Raw genomic sequence first — 22,380 nt, forward strand, 5'->3', positions numbered from 1 at the left:
CTGACGGCAGGCGGCGGTCCTAGATGGTACTGATGGTGTAGCCTAGCAAAGTCCTGACGGCAGGCGGCGGTCCTAGATGGTACTGATGGTGTAGCCTAGCAAAGTCCTGACGGCAGGCGGCGGTCCTAGATGGTACTGATGGTGTAGCCTAGCAAAGTCCTGACGGCAGGCGGCGGTCCTAGATGGGGCTGATGGTGTAGCCTAGCAAAGTCCTGACGGCAGGCGGCGGTCCTAGATGGTACTGATGGTGTAGCCTAGCAAAGTCCTGACGGCAGGCGGCGATCCTAGATGGTACTGATGGTGTAGCCTAGCAAAGTCCTGACGGCAGGCGGCGGTCCTAGATGGTACTGATGGTGTAGCCTAGCAAAGTCCTGACGGCAGGCGGCGGTCCTAGATGGGGCTGATGGTGTAGCCTAGCAAAGTCCTGACGGCAGGCGGCGGTCCTAGATGGTACTGATGGTGTAGCCTAGCAAAGTCCTGACGGCAGGCGGCGGTCCTAGATGGTACTGATGGTGTAGCCTAGCAAAGTCCTGACGGCAGGCGGCGGTCCTAGATGGGGCTGATGGTGTAGCCTAGCAAAGTCCTGACGGCAGGCGGCGGTCCTAGATGGTGCTGATGGTGTAGCCTAGCAAAGTCCTGACGGCAGGCGGCGGTCCTAGATGGTACTGATGGTGTAGCCTAGCAAAGTCCTGACGGCAGGCGGCGGTCCTAGATGGCACTGATGGTGTAGCCTAGCAAAGTCCTGACGGCAGGCGGCGGTCCTAGATGGTACTGATGGTGTAGCCTAGCAAAGTCCTGACGGCAGGCGGCGGTCCTAGATGGTACTGATGGTGTAGCCTAGCAAAGTCCTGACGGCAGGCGGCGGTCCTAGATGGTACTGATGGTGTAGCCTAGCAAAGTCCTGACGGCAGGCGGCGGTCCTAGATGGTACTGATGGTGTAGCCTAGCAAAGTCCTGACGGCAGGCGGCGGTCCTAGATGGTACTGATGGTGTAGCCTAGCAAAGTCCTGAAGGCAGGCGGCGGTCCTAGATGGCACTGATGGTGTAGCCTAGCAAAGTCCTGACGGCAGGCGGCGGTCCTAGATGGCACTGATGGTGTAGCCTAGCAAAGTCCTGACGGCAGGCGGCGGTCCTAGATGGCACTGATGGTGTAGTCTAGCAAAGTCCTGACGGCAGGCGGCGGTCCTAGATGGTACTGATGGTGTAGCCTAGCAAAGTCCTGACGGCAGGCGGCGGTCCTAGATGGTACTGATGGTGTAGTTTAGCAAAGTCCTGAAGGCAGGCGGCGGTCCTAGATGGCACTGATGGTGTAGCCTAGCAAAGTCCTGACGGCAGGCGGCGGTCCTAGATGGCACTGATGGTGTAGCCTAGCAAAGTCCTGACGGCAGGCGGCGGTCCTAGATGGTACTGATGGTGTAGCCTAGCAAAGTCCTGACAGCAGGCGGCGGTCCTAGATGGTACTGATGGTGTAGCCTAACAAAGTCCTGACGGCAGGCGGCGGTCCTAGATGGCACTGATGGTGTAGCCTAGCAAAGTCCTGACGGAAGGCGGCGGTCCTAGATGGTACTGATGGTGTAGCCTAGTAAAGTCCTGACGGCAGGCGGCGGTCCTAGATGGTACTGATGGTGTAGCCTAGCAAAGTCCTGACGGCAGGCGGCGGTCCTAGATGGTACTGATGGTGTAGCCTAGCAAAGTCCTGACGGCAGGCGGCGGTCCTAGATGGTACTGATGGTGTAGCCTAACAAAGTCCTGACGGCAGGCGGCGGTCCTAGATGGCACTGATGGTGTAGCCTAGCAAAGTCCTGACGGCAGGCGGCGGTCCTAGATGGCACTGATGGTGTAGCCTAGCAAAGTCCTGACGGCAGGCGGCGGTCCTAGATGGTACTGATGGTGTAGCCTAGCAAAGTCCTGACGGCAGGCGGTGGTCCTAGATGGTACTGATGGTGTAGCCTAGCAAAGTCCTGACGGCAGGCGGCGGTCCTAGATGGTACTGATGGTGTAGCCTAGCAAAGTCCTGAAGGCAGGCGGCGGTCCTAGATGGCACTGATGGTGTAGCCTAGCAAAGTCCTGACGGCAGGCGGCGGTCCTAGATGGCACTGATGGTGTAGCCTAGCAAAGTCCTGACGGCAGGCGGCGGTCCTAGATGGCACTGATGGTGTAGCCTAGCAAAGTCCTGACGGCAGGAGGCGGTCCTAGATGGCACTGATGGTGTAGCCTAGCAAAGTCCTGACGGAAGGCGGCGGTCCTAGATGGCACTGATGGTGTAGCCTAGTAAAGTCCTGACGGCAGGCGGCGGTCCTAGATGGCACTGATGGTGTAGCCTAGCAAAGTCCTGACGGCAGGCGGCGGTCCTAGATGGTACTGATGGTGTAGCCTAGCAAAGTCCTGACAGCAGGCGGCGGTCCTAGATGGTACTGATGGTGTAGCCTAACAAAGTCCTGACGGCAGGCGGCGGTCCTAGATGGCACTGATGGTGTAGCCTAGCAAAGTCCTGACGGCAGGCGGCGGTCCTAGATGGCACTGATGGTGTAGCCTAGCAAAGTCCTGACGGCAGGCGGCGGTCCTAGATGGCACGGATGGTGTAGCCTAGCAAAGTCCTGACGGCAGGCGGCGGTCCTAGATGGCACTGATGGTGTAGCCTAGCAAAGTCCTGACGGCAGGCGGCGGTCCTAGATGGCACTGATGGTGTAGCCTAGCAAAGTCCTGACGGAAGGCGGCGGTCCTAGATGGTACTGATGGTGTAGCCTAGTAAAGTCCTGACGGCAGGCGGCGGTCCTAGATGGCACTGATGGTGTAGCCTAGCAAAGTCCTGACGGCAGGCGGCGGTCCTAGATGGTACTGATGGTGTAGCCTAGCAAAGTCCTGACAGCAGGCGGCGGTCCTAGATGGTACTGATGGTGTAGCCTAACAAAGTCCTGACGGCAGGCGGCGGTCCTAGATGGCACTGATGGTGTAGCCTAGCAAAGTCCTGACGGCAGGCGGCGGTCCTAGATGGCACTGATGGTGTAGCCTAGCAAAGTCCTGACGGCAGGCGGCGGTCCTAGATGGTACTGATGGTGTAGCCTAGCAAAGTCCTGACGGCAGGCGGCGGTCCTAGATGGCACTGATGGTGTAGCCTAGCAAAGTCCTGACGGCAGGCGGCGGTCCTAGATGGCACGGATGGTGTAGCCTAGCAAAGTCCTGACGGCAGGCGGCGGTCCTAGATGGCACTGATGGTGTAGCCTAGCAAAGTCCTGACGGCAGGCGGCGGTCCTAGATGGCACTGATGGTGTAGCCTAGCAAAGTCCTGACGGCAGGCGGCGGTCCTAGATGGCACTGATGGTGTAGCCTAGCAAAGTCCTGACGGCAGGCGGCGGTCCTAGATGGCACTGATGGTGTAGCCTAGCAAAGTCCTGACGGAAGGCGGCGGTCCTAGATGGTACTGAAGGTGTAGCCTAGTAAAGTCCTGACGGCAGGCGGCGGTCCTAGATGGCACTGATGGTGTAGCCTAGCAAAGTCCTGACGGCAGGCGGCGGTCCTAGATGGTACTGATGGTGTAGCCTAGCAAAGTCCTGACAGCAGGCGGCGGTCCTAGATGGTACTGATGGTGTAGCCTAACAAAGTCCTGACGGCAGGCGGCGGTCCTAGATGGCACTGATGGTGTAGCCTAGCAAAGTCCTGACGGCAGGCGGCGGTCCTAGATGGTACTGATGGTGTAGTCTAGCAAAGTCCTGACAGCAGGCGGCGGTCCTAGATGGTACTGATGGTGTAGTCTAGCAAAGTCCTGACGGCAGGCGGCGGTCCTAGATGGTACTGATGGTGTAGTCTAGCAAAGTCCTGACAGCAGGCGGCGGTCCTAGATGGCACTGATGGTGTAGTCTAGCAAAGTCCTGACAGCAGGCGGCGGTCCTAGATGGCACTGATGGTGTAGCCTAGCAAAGTCCTGACAGCAGGCGGCGGTCCTAGATGGTACTGATGGTGTAGTTTGGCAAAGTCCTGACGGCAGGCGGCGGTCCTAGATGGTACTGATGGTGTAGCCTAGCAAAATCCTGACGGCAGGCGGCGGTCCTAGATGGGGCTGATGGTGTAGCCTAGCAAAGTCCTGACGGCAGGCGGCGGTCCTAGATGGTACTGATGGTGTAGCCTAGCAAAGTCCTGACGGCAGGCGGCGGTCCTAGATGGTACTGATGGTGTAGCCTAGCAAAGTCCTGACGGCAGGCGGCGGTCCTAGATGGTACTGATGGTGTAGTCTAGCAAAGTCCTGACGGCAGGCGGCGGTCCTAGATGGTACTGATGGTGTAGTCTAGCAAAGTCCTGACAGCAGGCGGCGGTCCTAGATGGCACTGATGGTGTAGTCTAGCAAAGTCCTGACAGCAGGCGGCGGTCCTAGATGGCACTGATGGTGTAGCCTAGCAAAGTCCTGACAGCAGGCGGCGGTCCTAGATGGTACTGATGGTGTAGTCTAGCAAAGTCCTGACGGCAGGCGGCGGTCCTAGATGGTACTGATGGTGTAGCCTAGCAAAATCCTGACGGCAGGCGGCGGTCCTAGATGGGGCTGATGGTGTAGCCTAGCAAAGTCCTGACGGCAGGCGGCGGTCCTAGATGGTACTGATGGTGTAGCCTAGCAAAGTCCTGACGGCAGGCGGCGGTCCTAGATGGTACTGATGGTGTAGCCTAGCAAAGTCCTGACGGCAGGCGGCGGTCCTAGATGGTACTGATGGTGTAGCCTAGCAAAGTCCTGACGGCAGGCGGCGGTCCTAGATGGGGCTGATGGTGTAGCCTAGCAAAGTCCTGACGGCAGGCGGCGGTCCTAGATGGTACTGATGGTGTAGCCTAGCAAAGTCCTGACGGCAGGCGGCGATCCTAGATGGTACTGATGGTGTAGCCTAGCAAAGTCCTGACGGCAGGCGGCGGTCCTAGATGGTACTGATGGTGTAGCCTAGCAAAGTCCTGACGGCAGGCGGCGGTCCTAGATGGGGCTGATGGTGTAGCCTAGCAAAGTCCTGACGGCAGGCGGCGGTCCTAGATGGTACTGATGGTGTAGCCTAGCAAAGTCCTGACGGCAGGCGGCGGTCCTAGATGGTACTGATGGTGTAGCCTAGCAAAGTCCTGACGGCAGGCGGCGGTCCTAGATGGGGCTGATGGTGTAGCCTAGCAAAGTCCTGACGGCAGGCGGCGGTCCTAGATGGTGCTGATGGTGTAGCCTAGCAAAGTCCTGACGGCAGGCGGCGGTCCTAGATGGTACTGATGGTGTAGCCTAGCAAAGTCCTGACGGCAGGCGGCGGTCCTAGATGGCACTGATGGTGTAGCCTAGCAAAGTCCTGACGGCAGGCGGCGGTCCTAGATGGTACTGATGGTGTAGCCTAGCAAAGTCCTGACGGCAGGCGGCGGTCCTAGATGGTACTGATGGTGTAGCCTAGCAAAGTCCTGACGGCAGGCGGCGGTCCTAGATGGTACTGATGGTGTAGCCTAGCAAAGTCCTGACGGCAGGCGGCGGTCCTAGATGGTACTGATGGTGTAGCCTAGCAAAGTCCTGAAGGCAGGCGGCGGTCCTAGATGGCACTGATGGTGTAGCCTAGCAAAGTCCTGACGGCAGGCGGCGGTCCTAGATGGCACTGATGGTGTAGCCTAGCAAAGTCCTGACGGCAGGCGGCGGTCCTAGATGGCACTGATGGTGTAGTCTAGCAAAGTCCTGACGGCAGGCGGCGGTCCTAGATGGTACTGATGGTGTAGCCTAGCAAAGTCCTGACGGCAGGCGGCGGTCCTAGATGGTACTGATGGTGTAGTTTAGCAAAGTCCTGAAGGCAGGCGGCGGTCCTAGATGGCACTGATGGTGTAGCCTAGCAAAGTCCTGACGGCAGGCGGCGGTCCTAGATGGCACTGATGGTGTAGCCTAGCAAAGTCCTGACGGCAGGCGGCGGTCCTAGATGGTACTGATGGTGTAGCCTAGCAAAGTCCTGACAGCAGGCGGCGGTCCTAGATGGTACTGATGGTGTAGCCTAACAAAGTCCTGACGGCAGGCGGCGGTCCTAGATGGCACTGATGGTGTAGCCTAGCAAAGTCCTGACGGAAGGCGGCGGTCCTAGATGGTACTGATGGTGTAGCCTAGTAAAGTCCTGACGGCAGGCGGCGGTCCTAGATGGTACTGATGGTGTAGCCTAGCAAAGTCCTGACGGCAGGCGGCGGTCCTAGATGGTACTGATGGTGTAGCCTAGCAAAGTCCTGACGGCAGGCGGCGGTCCTAGATGGTACTGATGGTGTAGCCTAACAAAGTCCTGACGGCAGGCGGCGGTCCTAGATGGCACTGATGGTGTAGCCTAGCAAAGTCCTGACGGCAGGCGGCGGTCCTAGATGGCACTGATGGTGTAGCCTAGCAAAGTCCTGACGGCAGGCGGCGGTCCTAGATGGTACTGATGGTGTAGCCTAGCAAAGTCCTGACGGCAGGCGGCGGTCCTAGATGGTACTGATGGTGTAGCCTAGCAAAGTCCTGACGGCAGGCGGCGGTCCTAGATGGTACTGATGGTGTAGCCTAGCAAAGTCCTGAAGGCAGGCGGCGGTCCTAGATGGCACTGATGGTGTAGCCTAGCAAAGTCCTGACGGCAGGCGGCGGTCCTAGATGGCACTGATGGTGTAGCCTAGCAAAGTCCTGACGGCAGGCGGCGGTCCTAGATGGCACTGATGGTGTAGCCTAGCAAAGTCCTGACGGCAGGAGGCGGTCCTAGATGGCACTGATGGTGTAGCCTAGCAAAGTCCTGACGGAAGGCGGCGGTCCTAGATGGTACTGATGGTGTAGCCTAGTAAAGTCCTGACGGCAGGCGGCGGTCCTAGATGGCACTGATGGTGTAGCCTAGCAAAGTCCTGACGGCAGGCGGCGGTCCTAGATGGTACTGATGGTGTAGCCTAGCAAAGTCCTGACAGCAGGCGGCGGTCCTAGATGGTACTGATGGTGTAGCCTAACAAAGTCCTGACGGCAGGCGGCGGTCCTAGATGGCACTGATGGTGTAGCCTAGCAAAGTCCTGACGGCAGGCGGCGGTCCTAGATGGCACTGATGGTGTAGCCTAGCAAAGTCCTGACGGCAGGCGGCGGTCCTAGATGGCACGGATGGTGTAGCCTAGCAAAGTCCTGACGGCAGGCGGCGGTCCTAGATGGCACTGATGGTGTAGCCTAGCAAAGTCCTGACGGCAGGCGGCGGTCCTAGATGGCACTGATGGTGTAGCCTAGCAAAGTCCTGACGGAAGGCGGCGGTCCTAGATGGTACTGATGGTGTAGCCTAGTAAAGTCCTGACGGCAGGCGGCGGTCCTAGATGGCACTGATGGTGTAGCCTAGCAAAGTCCTGACGGCAGGCGGCGGTCCTAGATGGTACTGATGGTGTAGCCTAGCAAAGTCCTGACAGCAGGCGGCGGTCCTAGATGGTACTGATGGTGTAGCCTAACAAAGTCCTGACGGCAGGCGGCGGTCCTAGATGGCACTGATGGTGTAGCCTAGCAAAGTCCTGACGGCAGGCGGCGGTCCTAGATGGCACTGATGGTGTAGCCTAGCAAAGTCCTGACGGCAGGCGGCGGTCCTAGATGGTACTGATGGTGTAGCCTAGCAAAGTCCTGACGGCAGGCGGCGGTCCTAGATGGCACTGATGGTGTAGCCTAGCAAAGTCCTGACGGCAGGCGGCGGTCCTAGATGGCACGGATGGTGTAGCCTAGCAAAGTCCTGACGGCAGGCGGCGGTCCTAGATGGCACTGATGGTGTAGCCTAGCAAAGTCCTGACGGCAGGCGGCGGTCCTAGATGGCACTGATGGTGTAGCCTAGCAAAGTCCTGACGGCAGGCGGCGGTCCTAGATGGCACTGATGGTGTAGCCTAGCAAAGTCCTGACGGCAGGCGGCGGTCCTAGATGGCACTGATGGTGTAGCCTAGCAAAGTCCTGACGGAAGGCGGCGGTCCTAGATGGTACTGAAGGTGTAGCCTAGTAAAGTCCTGACGGCAGGCGGCGGTCCTAGATGGCACTGATGGTGTAGCCTAGCAAAGTCCTGACGGCAGGCGGCGGTCCTAGATGGTACTGATGGTGTAGCCTAGCAAAGTCCTGACAGCAGGCGGCGGTCCTAGATGGTACTGATGGTGTAGCCTAACAAAGTCCTGACGGCAGGCGGCGGTCCTAGATGGCACTGATGGTGTAGCCTAGCAAAGTCCTGACGGCAGGCGGCGGTCCTAGATGGCACTGATGGTGTAGCCTAGCAAAGTCCTGACGGCAGGCGGCGGTCCTAGATGGTACTGATGGTGTAGCCTAGCAAAGTCCTGACGGCAGGCGGCGGTCCTAGATGGTACTGATGGTGTAGTCTAGCAAAGTCCTGACAGCAGGCGGCGGTCCTAGATGGCACTGATGGTGTAGTCTAGCAAAGTCCTGACAGCAGGCGGCGGTCCTAGATGGCACTGATGGTGTAGCCTAGCAAAGTCCTGACAGCAGGCGGCGGTCCTAGATGGTACTGATGGTGTAGTCTAGCAAAGTCCTGACGGCAGGCGGCGGTCCTAGATGGTACTGATGGTGTAGCCTAGCAAAATCCTGACGGCAGGCGGCGGTCCTAGATGGGGCTGATGGTGTAGCCTAGCAAAGTCCTGACGGCAGGCGGCGGTCCTAGATGGTACTGATGGTGTAGCCTAGCAAAGTCCTGACGGCAGGCGGCGGTCCTAGATGGTACTGATGGTGTAGCCTAGCAAAGTCCTGACGGCAGGCGGCGGTCCTAGATGGTACTGATGGTGTAGCCTAGCAAAGTCCTGACGGCAGGCGGCGGTCCTAGATGGGGCTGATGGTGTAGCCTAGCAAAGTCCTGACGGCAGGCGGCGGTCCTAGATGGTACTGATGGTGTAGCCTAGCAAAGTCCTGACGGCAGGCGGCGATCCTAGATGGTACTGATGGTGTAGCCTAGCAAAGTCCTGACAGCAGGCGGCGGTCCTAGATGGTACTGATGGTGTAGCCTAGCAAAGTCCTGACGGCAGGCGGCGGTCCTAGATGGGGCTGATGGTGTAGCCTAGCAAAGTCCTGACGGCAGGCGGCGGTCCTAGATGGTACTGATGGTGTAGCCTAGCAAAGTCCTGACGGCAGGCGGCGGTCCTAGATGGTACTGATGGTGTAGCCTAGCAAAGTCCTGACGGCAGGCGGCGGTCCTAGATGGGGCTGATGGTGTAGCCTAGCAAAGTCCTGACGGCAGGCGGCGGTCCTAGATGGTACTGATGGTGTAGCCTAGCAAAGTCCTGACGGCAGGCGGCGGTCCTAGATGGTACTGATGGTGTAGCCTAGCAAAGTCCTGACGGCAGGCGGCGGTCCTAGATGGCACTGATGGTGTAGCCTAGCAAAGTCCTGACGGCAGGCGGCGGTCCTAGATGGTACTGATGGTGTAGCCTAGCAAAGTCCTGACAGCAGGCGGCGGTCCTAGATGGTACTGATGGTGTAGCCTAACAAAGTCCTGACGGCAGGCGGCGGTCCTAGATGGCACTGATGGTGTAGCCTAGCAAAGTCCTGACGGCAGGCGGCGGTCCTAGATGGCACTGATGGTGTAGCCTAGCAAAGTCCTGACGGCAGGCGGCGGTCCTAGATGGTACTGATGGTGTAGCCTAGCAAAGTCCTGACGGCAGGCGGCGGTCCTAGATGGTACTGATGGTGTAGCCTAGCAAAGTCCTGACGGCAGGCGGCGGTCCTAGATGGCACTGATGGTGTAGCCTAGCAAAGTCCTGACGGCAGGCGGCGGTCCTAGATGGCACGGATGGTGTAGCCTAGCAAAGTCCTGACGGCAGGCGGCGGTCCTAGATGGTACTGATGGTGTAGCCTAGCAAAGTCCTGACGGCAGGCGGCGGTCCTAGATGGCACTGATGGTGTAGCCTAGCAAAGTCCTGACGGCAGGCGGCGGTCCTAGATGGTACTGATGGTGTAGCCTAGTAAAGTCCTGACGGCAGGCGGCGGTCCTAGATGGCACTGATGGTGTAGCCTAGCAAAGTCCTGACGGCAGGCGGCGGTCCTAGATGGTACTGATGGTGTAGCCTAGCAAAGTCCTGACGGCAGGCGGCGGTCCTAGATGGCACTGATGGTGTAGCCTAGCAAAGTCCTGACGGCAGGCGGCGGTCCTAGATGGCACGGATGGTGTAGCCTAGCAAAGTCCTGACGGCAGGCGGCGGTCCTAGATGGCACTTATGGTGTAGCCTAGCAAAGTCCTGACGGCAGGCGGCGGTCCTAGATGGCACTGATGGTGTAGCCTAGCAAAGTCCTGACGGCAGGCGGCGGTCCTAGATGGCACTGATGGTGTAGCCTAGCAAAGTCCTGACGGCAGGCGGCGGTCCTAGATGGCACTGATGGTGTAGCCTAGCAAAGTCCTGACGGAAGGCGGCGGTCCTAGATGGTACTGATGGTGTAGCCTAGTAAAGTCCTGACGGCAGGCGGCGGTCCTAGATGGCACTGATGGTGTAGCCTAGCAAAGTCCTGACGGCAGGCGGCGGTCCTAGATGGTACTGATGGTGTAGCCTAGCAAAGTCCTGACGGCAGGCGGCGGTCCTAGATGGTACTGATGGTGTAGCCTAACAAAGTCCTGACGGCAGGCGGCGGTCCTAGATGGCACTGATGGTGTAGCCTAGCAAAGTCCTGACGGCAGGCGGCGGTCCTAGATGGCACTGATGGTGTAGCCTAGCAAAGTCCTGACGGCAGGCGGCGGTCCTAGATGGTACTGATGGTGTAGCCTAGCAAAGTCCTGACGGCAGGCGGCGGTCCTAGATGGCACAGATGGTGTAGCCTAGCAAAGTCCTGACGGCAGGCGGCGGTCCTAGATGGTACTGATGGTGTAGTCTAGCAAAGTCCTGACGGCAGGCGGCGGTCCTAGATGGTACTGATGGTGTAGTCTAGCAAAGTCCTGACGGCAGGCGGCGGTCCTAGATGGCACTGATGGTGTAGTCTAGCAAAGTCCTGACGGCAGGCGGCGGTCCTAGATGGTACTGATGGTGTAGTCTAGCAAAGTCCTGACGGCAGGCGGCGGTCCTAGATGGTACTGATGGTGTAGTCTAGCAAAGTCCTGACGGCAGGCGGCGTCCTAGATGGTACTGATGGTGTAGTCTAGCAAAGTCCTGACGGCAGGCGGCGGTCCTAGATGGCACTGATGGTGTAGTCTAGCAAAGTCCTGACGGCAGGCGGCGGTCCTAGATGGTACTGATGGTGTAGTCTAGCAAAGTCCTGACGGCAGGCGGCGGTCCTAGATGGTACTGATGGTGTAGTCTAGCAAAGTCCTGACGGCAGGCGGCGGTCCTAGATGGTACTGATGGTGTAGTCTAGCAAAGTCCTGACGGCAGGCGGCGGTCCTAGATGGTACTGATGGTGTAGTCTAGCAAAGTCCTGACGGCAGGCGGCGGTCCTAGATGGTACTGATGGTGTAGTCTAGCAAAGTCCTGACGGCAGGCGGCGGTCCTAGATGGTACTGATGGTGTAGTCTAGCAAAGTCCTGACGGCAGGCGGCGGTCCTAGATGGCACTGATGGTGTAGTCTAGCAAAGTCCTGACGGCAGGCGGCGGTCCTAGATGGTACTGATGGTGTAGTCTAGCAAAGTCCTGACGGCAGGCGGCGGTCCTAGATGGTACTGATGGTGTAGTCTAGCAAAGTCCTGACGGCAGGCGGCGGTCCTAGATGGCACTGATGGTGTAGTCTAGCAAAGTCCTGACGGCAGGCGGCGGTCCTAGATGGTACTGATGGTGTAGTCTAGCAAAGTCCTGACGGCAGGCGGCGGTCCTAGATGGTACTGATGGTGTAGTCTAGCAAAGTCCTGACGGCAGGCGGCGGTCCTAGATGGTACTGATGGTGTAGTCTAGCAAAGTCCTGACGGCAGGCGGCGGTCCTAGATGGTACTGATGGTGTAGTCTAGCAAAGTCCTGACGGCAGGCGGCGGTCCTAGTTGGTACTGATGGTGTAGCCTAACAAAGTCCTGACGGCAGGCGGCGGTCCTAGATGGCACTGATGGTGTAGCCTAGCAAAGTCCTGACGGCAGGCGGCGGTCCTAGATGGCACTGATGGTGTAGCCTAGCAAAGTCCTGACGGCAGGCGGCGGTCCTAGATGGCACTGATGGTGTAGCCTAGCAAAGTCCTGACGGCAGGCGGCGGTCCTAGATGGCACTGATGGTGTAGCCTAGCAAAGTCCTGACGGCAGGCGGCGGTCCTAGATGGCACTGATGGTGTAGCCTAGCAAAGTCCTGACGGCAGGCGGCGGTCCTAGATGGCACTGATGGTGTAGCCTAGCAAAGTCCTGACGGCAGGCGGCGGTCCTAGATGGCACTGATGGTGTAGCCTAGCAAAGTCCTGACGGCAGGCGGCGGTCCTAGATGGCACTGATGGTGTAGCCTAGCAAAGTCCTGACGGCAGGCGGCGGTCCTAGATGGTACTGATGGTGTAGCCTAGCAAAGTCCTGACGGCAGGCGGCGGTCCTAGATGGTACTGATGGTGTAGTCTAGCAAAGTCCTGACGGCAGGCGGCGGTCCTAGATGGTACTGATGGTGTAGTCTAGCAAAGTCCTGACGGCAGGCGGCGGTCCTAGATGGTACTGATGGTGTAGTCTAGCAAAGTCCTGACGGCAGGCGGCGGTCCTAGATGGCACTGATGGTGTAGTCTAGCAAAGTCCTGACGGCAGGCGGCGGTCCTAGATGGTACTGATGGTGTAGTCTAGCAAAGTCCTGACGGCAGGCGGCGGTCCTAGATGGCACTGATGGTGTAGTCTAGCAAAGTCCTGACGGCAGGCGGCGGTCCTAGATGGCACTGATGGTGTAGTCTAGCAAAGTCCTGACGGCAGGCGGCGGTCCTAGATGGTACTGATGGTGTAGTCTAGCAAAGTCCTGACGGCAGGCGGCGGTCCTAGATGGCACTGATGGTGTAGTCTAGCAAAGTCCTGACGGCAGGCGGCGGTCCTAGATGGTACTGATGGTGTAGTCTAGCAAAGTCCTGACGGCAGGCGGCGGTCCTAGATGGTACTGATGGTGTAGTCTAGCAAAGTCCTGACGGCAGGCGGCGGTCCTAGATGGCACTGATGGTGTAGTCTAGCAAAGTCCTGACGGCAGGCGGCGGTCCTAGATGGTACTGATGGTGTAGTCTAGCAAAGTCCTGACGGCAGGCGGCGGTCCTAGATGGTACTGATGGTGTAGTCTAGCAAAGTCCTGACGGCAGGCGGCGGTCCTAGATGGTACTGATGGTGTAGTCTAGCAAAGTCCTGACGGCAGGCGGCGGTCCTAGATGGTACTGATGGTGTAGTCTAGCAAAGTCCTGACGGCAGGCGGCGGTCCTAGATGGTACTGATGGTGTAGTCTAGCAAAGTCCTGACGGCAGGCGGCGGTCCTAGATGGTACTGATGGTGTAGTCTAGCAAAGTCCTGACGGCAGGCGGCGGTCCTAGATGGCACTGATGGTGTAGTCTAGCAAAGTCCTGACGGCAGGCGGCGGTCCTAGATGGTACTGATGGTGTAGTCTAGCAAAGTCCTGACGGCAGGCGGCGGTCCTAGATGGCACTGATGGTGTAGTCTAGCAAAGTCCTGACGGCAGGCGGCGGTCCTAGATGGCACTGATGGTGTAGTCTAGCAAAGTCCTGACGGCAGGCGGCGGTCCTAGATGGTACTGATGGTGTAGTCTAGCAAAGTCCTGACGGCAGGCGGCGGTCCTAGATGGTACTGATGGTGTAGTCTAGCAAAGTCCTGACGGCAGGCGGCGGTCCTAGATGGCACTGATGGTGTAGTCTAGCAAAGTCCTGACGGCAGGCGGCGGTCCTAGATGGTACTGATGGTGTAGTCTAGCAAAGTCCTGACGGCAGGCGGCGGTCCTAGATGGTACTGATGGTGTAGTCTAGCAAAGTCCTGACGGCAGGCGGCGGTCCTAGATGGTACTGATGGTGTAGTCTAGCAAAGTCCTGACGGCAGGCGGCGGTCCTAGATGGCACTGATGGTGTAGTCTAGCAAAGTCCTGACGGCAGGCGGCGGTCCTAGATGGTACTGATGGTGTAGTCTAGCAAAGTCCTGACGGCAGGCGGCGGTCCTAGATGGTACTGATGGTGTAGTCTAGCAAAGTCCTGACGGCAGGCGGCGGTCCTAGATGGCACTGATGGTGTAGTCTAGCAAAGTCCTGACGGCAGGCGGCGGTCCTAGATGGCACTGATGGTGTAGTCTAGCAAAGTCCTGACGGCAGGCGGCGGTCCTAGATGGTACTGATGGTGTAGTCTAGCAAAGTCCTGACGGCAGGCGGCGGTCCTAGATGGTACTGATGGTGTAGTCTAGCAAAGTCCTGACGGCAGGCGGCGGTCCTAGATGGCACTGATGGTGTAGTCTAGCAAAGTCCTGACGGTAGGCGGCGGTCCTAGATGGTACTGATGGTGTAGTCTAGCAAAGTCCTGACGGCAGGCGGCGGTCCTAGATGGTACTGATGGTGTAGTCTAGCAAAGTCCTGACGGCAGGCGGCGGTCCTAGATGGCACTGATGGTGTAGTCTAGCAAAGTCCTGACGGCAGGCGGCGGTCCTAGATGGTACTGATGGTGTAGTCTAGCAAAGTCCTGACGGCAGGCGGCGGTCCTAGATGGCACTGATGGTGTAGTCTAGCAAAGTCCTGACGGCAGGCGGCGGTCCTAGATGGTACTGATGGTGTAGCCTAGCAAAGTCCTGACGGCAGGCGGCGGTCCTAGATGGTACTGATGGTGTAGTCTAGCAAAGTCCTGACGGCAGGCGGCGGTCCTAGATGGCACTGATGGTGTAGTCTAGCAAAGTCCTGACGGCAGGCGGCGGTCCTAGATGGCACTGATGGTGTAGCCTAGCAAAGTCCTGACGGCAGGCGGCGGTCCTAGATGGTACTGATGGTGTAGCCTAGCAAAGTCCTGACGGCAGGCGGCGGTCCTAGATGGTACTGATGGTGTAGCCTAGCAAAGTCCTGACGGCAGGCGGCGGTCCTAGATGGTACTGATGGTGTAGCCTAGCAAAGTCCTGACGGCAGGCGGCGGTCCTAGATGGTACTGATGGTGTAGTCTAGCAAAGTCCTGACGGCAGGCGGCGGTCCTAGATGGTACTGATGGTGTAGTTTAGCAAAGTCCTGACGGCAGGCGACGGTCCTAGATGGCACTGATGGTGTAGCCTAGCAAAGTCCTGACGGCAGGCGGCGGTCCTAGATGGTACTGATGGTGTAGCCTAGCAAAGTCCTGACGGCAGGCGGCGGTCCTAGATGGCACTGATGGTGTAGCCTAGCAAAGTCCTGACAGCAGGCGGCGGTCCTAGATGGCACTGATGGTGTAGCCTAGCAAAGTCCTGACGGCAGGCGGCGGTCCTAGATGGCACTGATGGTGTAGCCTAGCAAAGTCCTGACAGCAGGCGGCGGTCCTAGATGGTACTGATGGTGTAGTCTAGCAAAGTCCTGACGGCAGGCGGCGGTCCTAGATGGTACTGATGGTGTAGTTTAGCAAAGTCCTGACGGCAGGCGGCGGTCCTAGATGGCACTGATGGTGTAGCCTAGCAAAGTCCTGACGGCAGGCGGCGGTCCTAGATGGTACTGATGGTGTAGCCTAGCAAAGTCCTGACGGCAGGCGGCGGTCCTAGATGGCACTGATGGTGTAGCCTAGCAAAGTCCTGACGGCAGGCGGCGGTGGTGGTTGTCACGCCGTCAGGTCTTTGTTAGGCTACACCATCAGTGCCATCTAGGACCGCCACCTGCCATCAGGACTTTGTTAGGCTACACCATCAGTGACTGATCTATTTATATTGTAAGATGGCCTACATGTTCTTCTCTCACGGGCCTTGTGAGGAGGAACGTATTACATTATATATAATGATATTTTAATAAAACAATCAAATTATTATTGAAGCACGACCCAGTAATCTATTTTATATATTATTATACAGTATCTATAATATATATATATATACACACACACATATATACATTATATATATATATATATAACTATTTACACTATCCTGGAAGGTCCGGGCACATTTTCTGTTTTTAATTTACAAATCTGTTTAACTTTCTGGCACCAGTTGATTTAAAATAAATAAAAAGTTTTTCAGTGGAGTACCCCTTTAAGTACATGATTAAAGTGGCGATCCAGGCGGGATGAGAGGGGTGTCAGCCAGATACGAAAACAAAAATATTGGAAAATGGAAGAGCTATACATTATATCAGTGTTTCCCAACCAGGGTGCCTCCAGTTGTTGCAAAACTACAACTCCCAGCATGCCCGGACAGCCTTCGGCTGTCCGGGCATGCTGGGAGTTGTAGTTTTGCAACAGCTGGAGGCACCCTGGTTGGGAAACACTGCATTATATAAAGAATATAATTTATTTACAAGACTGGAATAACGTGTCACAAAGCCAAGCTCCTAAGTAGTGATGAGCGGCGGGGGCCATATTGGAATTCGCGATATTTTGCGACGTCCTATGTTCGCAAAATTCGCATATTTGCTATATTCGTTCGTGTTTTTTTTTTCATGCGAAAATTGGTAATGTAATTTGCATAGTGCGCATGCGCGTTTATAGCTTTTACCTAAAAGAAGTGCCGATATTCGTGAATATTTGCATATTCGCATCTACGAAATATTCGCGCCTCACACCCCTTCCCCCTTAGGAGTAGTGTTGAGCGCGAATATTCGAAATATCCGCGAATATCGGCACTTCGTGATTTTGCTAATATTCGTCATTACGACTATATCGCTATATTCTAAGTATTTGCAAAGTGCCGATATTCGCGGTAAAAAATTTGCATTTCGAATATTCGAGCTCAACACTACTCCTAAGGGGGAAGGGAAATGTTAAAGGTCAGACATATCCCCCGCTGACACCAAGGGTTAACTCCGGGCGCTGATCTTCACCTCGTGATTATGACATCATCGATCAGACGCCAGAATCACGGATCACGATGACTGATCCTTCTGTTACAGTGATAACCTGCTGTGATCATGAATCTCCTATATCTGCACTTACGCGGGACTCTCTGAGCACTAGCTGGGGACCGCGACGCCCACGCTTTCCGAAATCCGGCCCAGAAGGGCAGTAAGGAGTCAGTCAGCCGGTCATGGAGATGGTGGAATAGTGTGATGGAGGGCAGGTCGGTGTGCGCCGCCGCCTCCGTGTCCTGCAGCGCCACCTCCAGGAGTTCTGGGGACAACTGGAAACAACAACATAATGTTAGTGCACGAATCAGGGACTTCTGTATCCTGTGTAATCCTGATGGGGGTTGTAGTGTTACCTTATATCTCACAATGAGGGTCTCCGGTGTCTACAGTAGAGACATGTGGTTGGAGCATAAAGCTGAGGGACTACGGTATGACTGTCTCCACCACCATAGTCCTGCTGTAGTCCCATATTTGACATAAATACTGACCCTAACGCCACACAAAACCTAAAAAACAGCTGTGACTGTAGGTGCCCCAATACCTCTGTGCCCATGTCACACTTAAGTGTCTTAAAGGGGTACTCCGGTGGGAAAAAAATATTTCATATCAACTGGATACAGAAAGGTCTACAGATTTGTAAATTACTTCTATTTAAAAATCTTAATCCTTCCAGTACTTATCAGCTGCTGTATGCACCACATGAAGCTGTGTAGTTCTTTCCAGTCTGACCACAGTGCTCTCTGCTGACACCTCTGTCCGTATCCGGAACTGTCCAGAGTAGGAACAAATCCCCATAGCAAACCTCTCCTGCTCTGGACAGTTCCGGACACGGACAGAGGTGTCAGCAGAGAGCACTGTGGTCAGACTGGAAAGAACTACACAACTTCCTGCTGATTATACAGCAGCTGATAAGTACTGGAAGGATTAAGATTTTTATACAGAAGTAATTTACAAATCTGTAGAACTTTCTGGAGCCAGTTGATTTGAAATAAATTAAAGGGGTACTCCACTGGAAAACATTTTTTAATAAATCAACTGGTGCCAGAAAGTTAAACAGATTTGTAAATTACTTCTATTTAAAATGTTTTATCCTTCCAGTACTTATCAGCTGCTGTATGATCCAGAGGAAGTTCTTTTCTTTTTGAATTTCCTTTCTGTCTGACCACAGTGCTCTCTGCTGACACCTCTGTAGATTATAGGAACTGTCCAGAGCAGGAGAGGTTTGTGTTGGGGATTTGCTTTTACTCTTTACAGTTCCTAAATTGGACAGAGGTGTCAGCAGAGAGCACTGTGGTCAGACAGAAAGGAAATTCAAAAAGAAAAGAACTTCCTCTGGAACATACAGCAGCTGATAAGTACTGGAAAGATAACACCTTTTAAATAGAAGTAATTTACAAATCTGTTTAACTTTCTGGCACCAGTTGATTTATAAAAAAAAAATGTTTTCCAGTGGAGTACCCCTTTAAGAAGATAAGATCTGATCTATAGAGCTGTGGAGAGGCCGAATATCCTGGACCTCAGGGAGATATTTGGGGGTGGTATATTGGGGTGGAGATATTTGGGGGTGGTATATTGGGGTGGAGATATTTGGGGGTGGTATATCGGGGTGGAGATATTTGGGGGTGGTATATTAGGATTGAGATATTTGGGGGTGGTATATCGGGGTGGAGATATTTGGGGGTGGTATATTGGGGTGGAGATATTTGAGGGTGGTATATTAGGATTGAGATATTTGGGGGTGGTATATTGGGGTGGAGATATTTGAGGGTGGTATATTAGGATTGAGATATTTGGGGGTGGAGATATTTGGGAGTGGTATATTGGGGTGGAGATATTTGGGGGTGGTATATCGGGGTGGAGATATTTGGGGGTGGTATATTGGGGTGGAGATATTTGGGGGTGGTATATTAGGATTGAGATATTTGGGGGTGGTATATTGGGGTGGAGATATTTGAGGGTGGTATATTAGGATTGAGATATTTGAGGGTGGTATATCGGGGTGGAGATATTTGGGGGTGGTATAATAGGATGGAGATATTTGGTGGTGGTATATTGGGGTGGAGATATTTGGGGTGGTATATTGGGGTGGAGATATTTGGGGTGGTATATTGGGGGTGGAGATATTTGGGGTGGTATATTGGAGGTGGAGATATTTGGGGGTGGATATATTTGGGGGTGGTATATTGGAGGTGGAGATATTTGGGGTGGTATATTGGGGGTGGAGATATTTGGGGTGGTATATTGGGGGTGGAGATATTTGGGGGTGGTATATTGGGGTGGAGATATTTGGGGGTGGTATATTAGGATTGAGATATTTGGGGGTGGTATATTGGGGTGGAGATATTTGAGGGTGGTATATTAGGATTGAGATATTTGGGGGTGGTATATCGGGGTGGAGATATTTGGGGGTGGTATATTAGGATGGAGATATTTGGTGGTGGTATATTGGGGTGGAGATATTTGGGGTGGTATATTGGGGGTGGAGATATTTGGGGTGGTATATTGGGGGTGGAGATATTTGGGGTGGTATATTGGAGGTGGAGATATTTGGGGGTGGATATATTTGGGGGTGGTATATTGGAGGTGGAGATATTTGGGGTGGTATATTGGGGGTGGAGATATTTGGGGTGGTATATTGGGGGTGGAGATATTTGGGGTGGTATATTGGAGGTGGAGATATTTGGGGGTGGTATATTGGGGTTCCCTGCAGTCAGTGAATTTGTAGGTTTTTGTGGAGTTATAAGATCAGACTATAATGATGACAATAGATCCTGCACCACTAAGGTCGGGTTCACACCTCGGTTTTGCAATAAAGTTCCCACCAGAACAAGTTTCCTGTCCGTCTCTATATACAGCTTCTCTGTAGGCCAACCATGGAGAAGGGACAATATACAGCACCTCTGTAGGCCAACCATGGAGAAGGGACAATATACAGCGCCTCTGTAGGCCAACCATGGAGAAGGGACAATATACAGCACCTCTGTAGGCCAACCATGGAGAAGGGACAATATACAGCGCCTCTGTAGGCCAACCATGGAGAAGGGACAATATACAGCACCTCTGTAGGCCAACCATGGAGAAGGGACAATATACAGCGCCTCTGTAGGCCAACCATGGAGAAGGGACAATATACAGCACCTCTGTAGGCCAACCATGGAGAAGGGACAATATACAGCGCCTCTGTAGGCCAACCATGGAGAAGGGACAATATACAGCGCCTCTGTAGGCCAACCATGGAGAAGGGACAATATACAGCGCCTCTGTAGGCCAACCATGGAGAAGGGACAATATACAGCGCCTCTGTAGGCCAACCATGGAGAAGGGACAATATACAGCTCCTCTGTAGGCCAACCATGGAGAAGGGACAATATACAGCACCTCTGTAGGCCAACCATGGAGAAGGGACAATATACAGCACCTCTGTAGGCCAACCATGGAGAAGGGACAATATACAGCGCCTCTGTAGGCCAACCATGGAAAAGGGACAATATACAGCGCCTCTGTAGGCCAACCATGGAGAAGGGACAATATACAGCGCCTCTGTAGGCCAACCATGGAGAAGGGACATATACAGCGCCTCTGTAGGCCAACCATGGAGAAGGGACAATATACAGCGCCTCTGTAGGCCAACCATGGAGAAGGGACAATATACAGCGCCTCTGTAGGCCAACCATGGAGAAGGGACAATATACAGCACCTCTGTAGGCCAACCATGGAAAAGGGACAATATACAGCGCCTCTGTAGGCCAACCATGGAGAAGGGACAATATACAGCGCCTCTGTAGGCCAACCATGGAAAAGGGACAATATACAGCGCCTCTGTAGGCCAACCATGGAGAAGGGACAATATACAGCGCCTCTGTAGGCCAACCATGGAGAAGGGACAATATACAGCGCCTCTGTAGGCCAACCATGGAGAAGGGACAATATACAGCGCCTCTGTAGGCCAACCATGGAGAAGGGACAATATACAGCTCCTCTGTAGGCCAACCATGGAGAAGGGACAATATACAGCGCCTCTGTAGGCCAACCATGGAGAAGGGACAATATACAGCGCCTCTGTAGGCCAACCATGGAGAAGGGACAATATACAGCGCCTCTGTAGGCCAACCATGGAGAAGGGACAATATACAGCGCCTCTGTAGGCCAACCATGGAGAAGGGACAATATACAGCGCCTCTGTAGGCCAACCATGGAGAAGGGACAATATACAGCTCCTCTGTAGGCCAACCATGGAGAAGGGACAATATACAGCGCCTCTGTAGGCCAACCATGGAGAAGGGACAATATACAGCTCCTCTGTAGGCCAACCATGGAGAAGGGACAATATACAGCGCCTCTGTAGGCCAACCATGGAGAAGGGACAATATACAGCGCCTCTGTAGGCCAACCATGGAGAAGGGACAAAGACATTTCTTTCAAGAGCTCAGTGGTCTCCATAATTCTCACAGGACCCTGCCTAGAGCTGCCGCCCCCCAAACTAAGGAATCGGGGGAGAAGGGTCTTGGTAAGAGAAGTGACTAAGAACCCAATAGAACATCTCTGGAGAGACCTAAAAATGGCTTCACCATCCGTCCCCATCCAACCTGAGGATCTGCAGAGAAGAATGGCCAAAAATCCGCACAGAATGATGGGAAAAGTCGATTTTTTTTTCATCACAAGGACAAACAAAAAGTGAAAGTGTCTGAGGAGTTTCCAAATGCATTGTGTCTCCATGGTTACAGACTACGCACACACCCTGTGTAGTCGGATTGTGCAGTCACTTTCTTCCATCCTTTCCGTACTTCTTAGTAACCTGGTAAATGTGTATTATCAAGAGACGAGGAGCAGACCGAGGGTCTATTCACATGGCGGAATTACCAACTGCGGAATTCCCCCTCAAATGAAAGCCCAATAGACTTCCGCAAGCGGAAATTCCGAAGTGTCAACGGGAGTGCGGAATCCCATAGAAGTGTATTGGGCTTTCATTTGAGGGGGAATTCCGCAATTGGAAATTCCGCCGTGTGAATAGACCCTCAGGGGAGTATGACTGCTGGATCAGACTACACAGGGTATGTGTGTAGTCTGTTACCATGGAGACACATAATTCCCATCCTCTTACCTGGACATTGTTGGGGCCCCTTATCCTGAGGCGGACATTGTTAAAGCTTCTTACCTGTAGGTGGACATTGTTGGGGCCTCTTACCTGCAGGAGGACATTGTTGGGGTCCCTTACCTGCAGGCAGACATTGTTAGAGCTTCTTACCTGCAGGCGGACATTGTTGGGGTCCCTTACCTGCAGGCGGACATTGTTAGAGCTTCTTACCTGCAGGAGGACATTGTTGGGGTCCCTTACCTGCAGGCAGACATTGTTAGAGCTTCTTACCTGCAGGAGGACATTGTTGGGGTCCCTTACCTGCAGGCAGACATTGTTAGAGCTTCTTACCTGCAGGCGGACATTATTGGGGCCCCTTACCTGGAGGCGGACATTGTTAGAGCTTCTTACCCAGAGGCGGACATTATTGGGGTCCCTTACCTGCAGGCGGACATTGTTGG

At 54.7% G+C, this 22,380-nt stretch overlaps 1 protein-coding gene across 1 annotated transcript in view; it reads right to left on the bottom strand.

Moving 5' to 3' along the window:
* Positions 1–22,380, bottom strand: part of LOC130361095 (uncharacterized) — an 85,826-nt gene that overhangs the window by 36,292 nt on the left and 27,154 nt on the right. Inside the window, exon 18 of the mRNA XM_056563661.1 lies at positions 16,934–17,117. Within this exon, the coding sequence (XP_056419636.1) occupies positions 16,934–17,117 (184 nt within the window). The remainder of the gene's footprint in view (positions 1–16,933; positions 17,118–22,380) is intronic.

This window comes from Hyla sarda, chromosome 3 (assembly GCF_029499605.1).
Source record: "Hyla sarda isolate aHylSar1 chromosome 3, aHylSar1.hap1, whole genome shotgun sequence".
Lineage (NCBI taxonomy): Eukaryota > Metazoa > Chordata > Amphibia > Anura > Hylidae > Hyla > Hyla sarda.